This window comes from Juglans microcarpa x Juglans regia, chromosome 3D, assembly GCF_004785595.1.
Source record: "Juglans microcarpa x Juglans regia isolate MS1-56 chromosome 3D, Jm3101_v1.0, whole genome shotgun sequence".
In the NCBI taxonomy this organism is placed as follows: domain Eukaryota; kingdom Viridiplantae; phylum Streptophyta; class Magnoliopsida; order Fagales; family Juglandaceae; genus Juglans; species Juglans microcarpa x Juglans regia.
In genome coordinates, this window is record NC_054598.1 from 22524570 (window position 1) to 22536116 (window position 11547).

At 33.5% G+C, this 11547-nt stretch overlaps 1 protein-coding gene across 1 annotated transcript; it reads right to left on the reverse strand.

Moving 5' to 3' along the window:
* Positions 1–9748: 9748 nt before the first annotated feature.
* LOC121255143 lies at positions 9749–10774 on the reverse strand. The gene has a single exon (XM_041155422.1). It carries the CDS (start codon positions 10772–10774, stop codon positions 9749–9751), a length of 1026 nt encoding a protein of 341 aa, XP_041011356.1.
* Positions 10775–11547: the final 773 nt, after the last annotated feature.

The following is an 11547-nucleotide window of genomic DNA, read 5'->3' on the forward strand; positions in this document are numbered from 1 at the left end:
ATAACAACTAGATTATCAATATTATTATTATTAGATTATATAATATATAACAACTATTATATATTATATTATAAATAATGTATTATTTAGTATAAATTATAAAAAAATTTATTCTAGAGACTTTCGAACGTACCAATATAACATCCACATGTCTCGGGCATTAAGTGACAAACGTTCGCACGTGAAAATAGAAACATTCGGATGTCTTTCTCACTCATCCCGTGACGCTTGCACAATAACACTTCAACGTTCAAACGTTACATGTATAAAAGCTTTTGTCTGAATGCAAAACGTTATAACGTGCGAATTCTCTTAATATAATCTTGTCGCCTTCAATGCATACCACCGCCAAATCCGTCGCAGCCGCTGTCAAACTCCACCACAAATGTCACAAAAGAGGTAGACATCCCTCTTTAACCTTTGGGTAGATTTTTTTGTATTTAATGGAGGTTTCAGGAATTCTTGAAACTCATTGGTGGCTAAAACTTCATCTTGATTTTCTGGCCACCACGGGTTGCCAATGGCCAAACGGCCACCACAGAAATATTTCTTGAAGTTTATACTTCATTTTTACGGTGGTTTTTTGCCACTTTCATTGTGTTTGAGGTGTTAGGGAATGGCTGAGTCGACTCAGCTATTTTTGTCTCGTAATGTTCGAACATTAGTTTCTCACGTTCAAACGTTATACCTTTTAAATGAGGAAGAGGACATAAACATTTGCACATTAATAAAATAATGTGTGAATTTTCCACAGTACATGCCAATGTATTGAGAGTGCATGCGAATGTATATTTTACATTCAAACATATGTTTGTAAAGTTTGCACGTATGATCCTTCATATTATTGAATAGGACATATATGCGAACGTTATTTAGGTTTCGTTCGAATGTAAAATCTTTTAGTTGCCAGAAAGGTCATAAACGTTCGAACTAATAGTTATGTATGTTGAAACGTATTATTAAATATGTTCAAGAGTTTCCTCACGTGCAAACGTATTTGTTTTGTACGTTTGAATGTAATATTTTTCTGTTTATTTTATTAATACCGTGCGAACGTATATTTTGTTTAATTAGAACATGTGTTTTAACAATCACATTCGAACGTAACTCATCGTACGCGCTTATAAGCTTAACATCTGAACATGATAACTTACGTTCGAATGTGTTCACAAAATAATTTAGATTACACTAATGCATCATAGTACTAATATTGCTCAATCTTTCTTCTTTTTTTTTAGGATATGACTCATCTTTTGACAACTAGGAAAACAGGGAGGGAAGGAACAAACTAGGACACATCTTGAATCGGGACACGAATAGTGATGCTCGAACTAGAATTCATGATCAATGAGTTCCACGAACTCATATGAAGCAAAAGAGCTTTCGAGACATGTTATGAGAGGCTGGATGAGTATCTGCACATTGAAGGGTAGCATATACCCCTTAATAGTTCGTGAGTTTTAAATGGGGATGTGCTCCATGCCTTAGGATGCATACTCTCCACCTTGACAGTACGCGGTATTCAGTTTGAGGTCTCGACGGATGTCGTCGCTGAGCTTCTAGGGATCCATGACGTTGCTGAGATATCAACTGCAGGAGATCCTCACCATAGGGATGGATCCTAAGTAGATGCCGATGTAGGCACTTCTACATCATCTACTAGCCCAGTTGCCTGGCCAGAAGTTGAGGATACTGATGAAGAGGATGACGACTGAGATGAGGATTTCTACATTCTCACTGGGAGAGATCGAGAGCAGATCTAAAGGAAGAACTCCTTCAACCAGGTATAGTTCCTTATAAGAGTGGCATGTGGAGAGCCCATCGACTTGCCACATCTTGACGAACAACCTCCCATATAGAGTCCTCATTACCAAACTATTATTGGCCATGAGGGTACAACCCTACGTGGAGGAGTGGATGACAGAGCAGATGAGCCCCATCGACAAGACCACACACCGTCGAAGCATTGGACAGGGGAGGGGGCTTGCTCAACGTTAGCCTTACCCTGTACCAGATCTTGTTCCTCCATCCCGATCTGGGAGCTGTGTTGCTCCCAATATTGCAAGTACTAGTTAGATACCGACGGGTACATCTACAGGAGATGTGCGGCCTACTTGGGTTGATGCGATGGTCACAGATATTACTACGCATATCGACCAAAAGATCGCATTAGTAGAACAAAATGTCACTGATTTTCTCATCGATGTTATCCATCGGACCAATATCCTAAATGCAAAAGGTCAACACATTGATTGAAGATTTTAATAAATATGTAAACAACTCCTACCGAGTATTTTTCATTTTTACCGTGTTGTTTACAAAATTTTATTATATTTTATACTTTACTTTTATCATATGTAATGAACAATATTATTTAATATATCTATTATTTTTGAATTTCTATTCTCAATATTTTATAATGTTAGCTTATCCAATTTTAATATTAAATCACTGCACTTCAATTCTCAATCTTTTTTAATTTAAAAGATTCAACTTTATTATTAAATCAATTAACGTTCACCCGTGAATCACTAATGCTCGAAAATTGGTGCCAAAAATTCCCATGTTCGCACGTAAATAGCCTCCACGTTCAAATGTCTTGGGAATGTTCTAACATGAATATGTATACGTTCGAACGTAATGCAATTTCTCAGTTGCATTAAATGCCAGTTTCCATAAATCGTCACATAAATTATTTTTTTGTGACAGTTTGGACACTGTTACTATTTCCAAACCATCACAAAAACTAATTTTTATTGTAGTGGAAAAAGTTGAATAAAAATATGATAAAATTAAAATATTGGTAGAATATAGTTTTTTAATTAATATTATTTTTGTTTTCGAATTTACAAATATATGTTGAATTCTTTTTTGCATTTTGTTTGAAAAAGTTGTAATGATTAGGTAATAATTAGATGAAAATGTTAAAAATTTGAAATTAAAAAGTGTGTTTGAGTGGTATTTAGATATTGGAATGAGATTAAATAAAATAAGATAAGATTAGATGAGATAAAGCGAACACAACATTCAGACGGCAGGGCCTTAATATCCGTGGAGTACTGCCTGCTGTGCGAAAGGATTTTGGATTGAAGGAGCGCGGAAGCCTTTAAAACAAAATGAGATTTCTTCTAAAATCCGTTTTGTATACAGGAAACTTGTATAATTAAGCTGGTGAAGGTCAATGCAAGTGCAACAACTCATAATTGTACACTTTAAAATTACGTTTCTGAAACTTGATTTAATTCAAGAACACGAGTCAATTGAACATTGATATATACATATATATATATATATATATATATATATCATTATTAGTAGTTATCTGGTCCTACATTACTTTCATATATATCTATATATATTAAGTAGGGAGCATGATCTGCATTACTTTCATTATTAGTAGTTATCTGTGTAGATTTTAAAGCAAACTTTTTTGACCCGTTTTGGTTATTGATCACATGACTTGACCTGCTAAGTAGCGTTTTTTATATGTTGTATTAAATCTAATTTATATGGTCGCCACACTGTACCCAAGGATGTCAACAACAACATCCGGGCAAACAACTACACCTTCAAATCTAAAGAGTGTGCCGACGGGTGAAGCGAGATCGAGCAAGGGTGGGGCGGAGGGTCATAAAGAATAAGATGAAGCTGATGAGGCTTTAGTTGTTTCAATTCCAAACATCATCATAGTAATATTCATTCTGAATAAGCTAGTGATAATACATCACTTGATCTTTTTGATTATATCGGAAACAAAATCCTCACGTCAATAATGATGTAATACTTAGGAGTGGTAAATTGTGTTAACAGGCCGTGTTCATATCGTGTATATTATACTATATGGACTAACCAGAACACGATCTGTTAAGCTTAACGGGTCAGATTTCTAAACTCTAATATGACCCATTAAAATAATAGGTTGACATGACATGACCCTTTTTGACTTGTTATGAATTAATTAAAAATATTTCGACATGGCAAGACACGACCCGTTTCGACCCGTGTCAACCTGTTTATGCAAATGGGTTAAATTGACCTAAATAATCCATTTAATCTAATTAACATAACTTCACGCAAAAGTTAAAATTACAATATCTCAAAAAAATATAAAACTAACTACACAAGTCCAAAATTACAACTTAAACAATAAAAATACCAAAATTATAATCTAAAGGAAGTGTGGTAGGTGGTTGTAAGAACTGACTCAACTTAGAACTAAGAGAGAGTGAGGGTCTGGGAGAGAGTTAGGAAATACGAAATAAGGTTAGGATATTTTTTATTTTAGATTAAAAAGGATATAATTATAATTTTGAGTAAAAAATTTAACGGATCTAAGCAGGTCACTAACGGATCAAGCGGTCTATTTTTGACCCATTAATGAATCGTGTCTTAACGGGTCAACTCATTTTAACTGAACCCGTTAACATCAAACCCAAACCTGTTAATTTCGTATAGTGTTCGTGTTAGGTTAACGAGTTGTGTCATATATTGTCATCCCTAGTAATACTGCAATTGTATACCATTTTTCATGGGTACATATATAATCGTATATTAAATCTCATAAGATTTTCTAGAACCTTTCTAGATATATGTCATGATAAAGTATGAAACACTTCATTTTTTTGAAACCATTATTTCTTTTTAAGCTCAGGTCACACATTTCATGAATTAGAATTATTTCATGAATTAGAATTTTTCATGAGATATTTGTAAATTATGATGTAATGAAAACGACATTTATAAGCAATAACAATTAATAATATGCTTAATAAAATAATAGTGCTTAGAAATTTTTAAGAAAATAACAGATTAATTAAACCCACCTACTTGAATTTGCTCCAAGCCTCCGATTGATAGTGTCAACGTACAAAATAACTTAGAACTTAGATATGGTCAATGCACATTACAAGCTCCCAGATCAATGAATTGTGATTCATTCACTGCAGAAGCCTATGATTTTTTGTTAACTGCATTTTTTTTGCAAAGAGATGGGGCTGTCAAAGGTTATACTTGAAGGGGATGCTATGCAAGTTGTATCCATGACAAACAAGGCAGAAACATATTTGAGCTTAGCTAGTCTAATAATTGCAGATGCCAAAGGAGTATTAACAACTCTCAAATCATGGTTTGTTGTTCATACAAATAGAGAGACTAATATGGCAGCTTATATTTTGGCAAAGGTTGGGCTAGATCTTGTAGAAGGCAAGTATACATTGGAAGAAATTCCATCATGTATTCAATCCATTGTATTAAGTGATTTGGTGTAATGTCTTCTGTTATCAATGAAATTCAGTTTCATTTAAAAAAAAAAAAAAACCATACCATGAAACGTTATAATCTAATCTTATAGACTATATCATTGATATGGTAATAAATCCAACAATGTATATATACAACTGATCACTTACCACGTACAAACTATTTCCAAATTATTTGATAAGAAAGAGTGAGATCCATTATTATATACTTGTAGTCCAAAAACGCATAAACAAACCATAATATGCTACACATAATTTTGGTGATGTAATATGATTTGAAAAATAAATTTTAAATTTGAATCTTACTAATTAAATTATGCCATGTAGATTGTGTGTAGTGTAGACTTCAGTTAATGAAAGACCATTATTGGCCCACTCAACCAATTAAGCAAATTCCATTTTCAAACTTTCCTCCATTCACCATTAACATAAGATTAATCTTAAGATCCAATTTATAATATAAATACTTACAACAATCAATCTCATCTCATTTCATAAAGTGACTCGATCCCCATTTCATGAATATGCAAATTAGTATTAGGGGGTGTTTGGTAATATTTTTTTTATCTCATCTCATCTCATCCTATCTTATATCATTCCTAAACATCATCCAAATACAAATACTTTCAAATTAATCATTACAACTTTCCTAAACTTCAGAATAAAATATAAAAAGTAATTCAACTTTTCAAATCTCAAAACAAATATAATAAAAACAAATATAATATTAAAAAATTATATTCTAACAATATTATAACTTTATAGTAATTTTGTTCAACTTTTTCTCTCTCATTTTCTAAAATTTCATAAAATATCATAACTTAAACCTTTTTACTATTATTCATAAATCATTTCACTACTATTCACATCTTATCTCATTTTTCAAACATTCCATTATTGTGTACACATGAAGTCAAACTCTTGAAAAACACTTTTATAACTTCAAGCTGTCAACAAATTAGAAAATATACTAAATCAGTAACCTTTCCGCCGTACAAAATTCTGCGACCAAACAAAACAGCTAACATCCATAACCACCAATGGACATTTTTTTTTATTCTTATCAAAGCAAACATAAACAATGCAGTCTATTTTTTTCACAGTCCCGAGTTTCATCTAATGTAGCCCACTCATGATGGAATCACGAGGTCAGTATCACAATTTTATTTTTTTTTTCTTTTCCAAAACTTTATCTGCCTGTATTTAAGAAATAAAAATTCTATTTAGTAGTCTAACACCACACTCTTGTGGGAACGTTCCCTTAATTCTTTCTTCTCATTCCTTTTGTTTTTCCTTTTGATTGCTGCAATGTGTCCCCTAGTTTAGAACGATTTCACTCCCTAACGTCTCTCTCTCCCCATTACTTAGAGTTAAGCAAAAATCCGAAAATCTGGTTCAGCTCCGACTTTAGTAAAATGTAGTCGGAGTTTGAGGTGTTGCTAGACCAACTCCGATCTGATTCGATCCGACTCCAACTTTATGCTCCGACTCCGACTTTGCCCACAGACTCTAAATCCGAAATTGTACATGATATGTTATAAAAATATGTATTTATCTATATATTTCTCATATATACTAATATAGTTATTTACTTATATAACTAGAAGCTATATAGTTAAATTTAATAATATACTAGTATGAGCTAAGTCTTATAAAATAATATACTTGTACTACAATATAAATAGACTAATGGTAGTTTAGTATATGTAAACATCATAGTATTACTACCAAACATAATCAATTATAGAAAAAAGTTACATTAGCATTTAAATAAGCCTAGTATAAAGAGTTAATGACACATACTAATTTACTAAAGTATAATAAAATGTAATTAGACACAGGAAAATCTAGTACATGATTAAGTTAGAAATAAGTTAAATATTAATATAATAACATGTAATAATAATGTATAATAATATGTAATTAGACACTATATTATAAGTCTTGTATAGAAATACAGTAGACACTAGTATATAAATAACTAATAAGTCTTGTATGATTGGTTAATAACACATAATACTAATTTACTAAAGTATAATAACATGTTATTAGATACTAGAAATAATTTTAGTGTAGAAATAAGTTAGATACTAGTATAATATAATAACATGTAGTAGTTGAGTATAACAACATGTAATTAAAAACTAAAAATAATATGTAATACTATAATATAAGTCCAATATAAAAATAATTTAGCTTTTAGTATAGAAGTAAATTAGCGATTTAGTTTTAGTTTTTAATTTTTTGAAACAATTGAAATTTGAAAGTTCACAAAAAGTTCTTTTTAATATGGATGAAATACTGATGTGCTATTGCAGGCAACTAAAAATAAAACTAATACTCCTAAAAATACATGTAGTAGCGCAAGTAAGTATCATTCCACGGAGAGTATTTAGCCTAGTTTTATGCTACGTGAACAAGGATTGGGAGGGGGGGTTTGAGTGTAATGAAAACAATTTTAAGAAGAACAACTAAGAAACATTTCAAATTAAAGTATCGAAATCAATCAAAAAAACAAACCTTGGTCCAAGTCAACATCCACCATCGGAATTTTACAACTGATGATCGATGCAAATATATATTAATTCATACTTTGAATATTCACCGTTGGAATTATTTTCCTATCTCTCATTAGTCGTAGTTAATTAGAAAACAAGCGATCTAATTAACCCTAACTACTAAACAACCCAAGACAAGTGCTAAAGGTTAAATCTAGTAGCCGCATTAAGAATTAGAGAGATCAATGAAGCTAAAGAATATAAGCACAAGCGGTTGCATTTAATTTCGTCAAGCGTTCTTCATAAGATCTAATAATTTCTGACGCAGCAAATCATCAAATCTTAGTTGCTTCACAAATTAGAGGGATCAAACAATTATGGATTTGATGTCTAATATAGCAATAGATTGCAACTAATAATAAACTAGTAGGCCTCCTAGTAATTAAACAAGACAATCATGAAAATAGGCATAGAAATCGGTACTCAAAGCATAAATTGAACACTAAAAACAAATCAGATCTCACAGTTTTATTGATTCTGGGATTTCCATTTCCTTTGACCAATTATGAAAATTTAGCCACATAAAGCCATCATGAAAACTGGGAGGAGGAGTTAGAGAAGAGGGGAGAGAGATGCCATAGCCTGATGATTTTTTCCTTTTATACGTCCATGTCCCCCTTTTTAGAATCCTCCCCAAATCTCCTAAAATATGCTAAACATTATCCTCAATTAACAATATCCAAATTTGATTTAATTGATGGAAATATTAAAAATAAAATAGAGTCTTAATATAACTAGGAAAGTGGTGTTTTCCAGCTGCAACTTTTGTGCACCAGATCTCCAAAACATCTGCAATTAAATCGCATATTTGAATTGCATGATAAGGCCGAACGTTCTGAAACGTCAGCAGTGCAGGTGCGTCAACTTCAAGCCCAATTTAGACCTTTATGCAACCAGTATCTTTCAAAAATCAAAACATAAAAGTTGTATATATTTGTCTTGGGGTTCCATATCATCTTAAATCATCTCAATATAAGCTCGGATGAGAGAGTTGTTCCCAGATTACCAAGCAGTGTCGAAACTTTCCAGAACTGCCCAATTAACTTCGTTTTGCATTAAACGACTCCGTTTGCTTCATAAATAAAAATATAAGAATAATGAGAACATTTAGGCACCAAATAAGTATAAAAGACTAAACATTAAGGGAGAAAAATATGAAATTTTGCATTCTGATCAAATACGAAGCTAAAAGAAAACCCAAAGAAAGTCCAAATCTGACTCCGCTCCAACTCCACTCCAACTCCACTCCAACTAGAGGGTTCTTTTGTTCCTGCTAAATGGGCCCTACAACACAGAGTAAGAAGACCATATAAGGAGCCCAGTAGGCAGGAGAACTACAGAAACACCATACTAATCGCCCATATGGGATCATATCGCTCCTGACAAGATTAACACAGTAGTCTTCACCAATTCGCATTCTTTATTTGTAAGGAAACAACAAGATACTCGAGATGTCATATACCGAGAACTTAGTGAGCACAACAACGATTACAACCTCGAAATTTTAGGAAGAGTTAAACCATACTTATCAGCAACTATTCACCCCCATATGAGGAATCAACGCTAACAACCCAAGGTAAGTCTCCAGACTTCTTATTATCATCCAACATATACATGTCTCTAACTTAGACATCGGAGATGCACTAGGCCCACTGGGCCACCCTCTCTTTTTGTTGTAGGTTAGCATCTGTGATTAGTTAGTGGTGAAACACGTCGGGAATAGTGGCACTATTTGTGGGATTGAGAAAGATTCTTTAAAGACATTCTGATTTGTTTTCACATGCTTGCTGCAACATGCTCCCATACAACCTGTGACCAGGAAACCACCTTTAGCTGACTAATTGCAGTTGCCATCTGGCCCATCTGATTGTTCAAACTTTGAATACTGGCCCTCATCTCTTGTCGAAATTGCAAAGTGTTAGTAGTAAGAGGCTATGGTTGTTGTCTAGGAGGGTATGGTTGCTTATATTGCTGGTAACTTGGGCGGTTTTGAGTCGCAGGCTGATTTACTTGTGGATTCCCATAGCTAAGAGTGGGGTGATCCTTCCATCCTGGATTATGCGTGTTCGAATAGGAATTATACATCCTTTGCAATTGTCCAGGAAAACCTCCCTTCGCATTCACTTGCTTAATGGGCTTCTCTTGAAGAGTTGGGCACATATCAGTTGGATGACCTACTACCGAACAAATCCCACAAGCCTTCGTCGTTTGCATATTACCTACAGCCATTTGACGAACAAAAGAAGTTAGACTCGCAATTTGTTGTTCAAGGGAGGAAATATTTACCTCATTAACATGCTTAGATGGAAGGTCAAGCCTAGTGCCAAATTGTTGAGAATTGGCCGCCATATTTGCAATCAAGTGTCTCGCGCCCTCGGGAGTTTTATCCACTAAAGATCCTCCACTAGCAGCATCAATCATGCTCCTATCAGTGGAATGAAGGCCCTCATAGAAATATTGGATAAGTAGCTGCTCACTAATTTGATGATGGGGGTAGCTTGCACATAATTTCTTAAAACATTCCCAATATTCATGTAGGGACTCTTCGTTGTGCTGCCTTATACCACAAATTTCCTTCCGAATGTTGGCTGCCCTTGAAGTTGGGAAATATTCCGCCAAAAACAACCCCTTCATCTCGTTCCATGTGACAATACTCCCGGAGGGTAGATAATAGAGCCAATCCTTAGCCGAATCCTTCAAAGAAAATGGAAAGGCTCTTAATTTAATTTGCTCTTCAGTCACCCCCGTGGGTTTCATACTCGTACATACCACATGAAACTCATTTAAAAGCTTGTGAGGATCTTCACCTGCAAGGCCATGAAAAGTGGGCAAGAGATGTATTAGTCCAGATTTTAATTCAAAAGTAGTAATAGCATCTAAAGTAGGGAACGTTATGCATAAAGGTTGTTGATTCAAATCAAGGGAGGCAAGCTCTTTCAAAGTTCGGTTTCCAGCCATGACTTCCTCCTCTTCGAAATCAAAATTGCTAGCAAATAGGGAATCAAGAGTTAGATCATTCTTTTCAGAATTTCTCCGAGCTTCCTTCCTTAACCTGCACAAAGTTTTCTCTATTTCTGGATTGCACTAAAAGTCACTTTGATTAGAAGATCGAGTTGCAATCATAAACAATCAAGGAAATTCTAATAAACCATGAAAAACAAATCAGGAAAAGTCTAGAGTAATAAAAATAAATAAAAATAACTATCGAAAACTAACGATTTTTTTTTTTTCAAAAATTTCAAGAACTAAATAAGGATCACAGGAAGCACAAAAATCAACTAGAAAACCTCCCCGGCAATGGCACCAAAATTTGGTGTGCTGTCGCAGGCAACCAAAAATAAAACCTATACTCCTAAAAGTACATATAGTAGTGAAAGTAAGGATCATTCCCACGGAGAATATTTAGCCTAGTTTTATGCTACTTGAACAAGGATTAGGAGGGTGGTTTGAGTATAATGAAAATAATTTTAAAAAGAACAACTAAGAAACAATTCAAATTAAAGTATCGAAATCAATCAAAAGAACAAACCTTGGTCTAAGTCAACATCAACCATCGAAATTTTACAACTAATCATCGATGCAAATATATATTAATTTATACTTTGAATATTCACCGTTGGAATTATTTTCTTATCTCTCCTTAGTCGTAGTTAATTAGAAAAGAAGCTATCTAATTAACCCTAACTACTAAACAACCCAAGACAAGATTTCTAACGCAGCAAATCATCAAA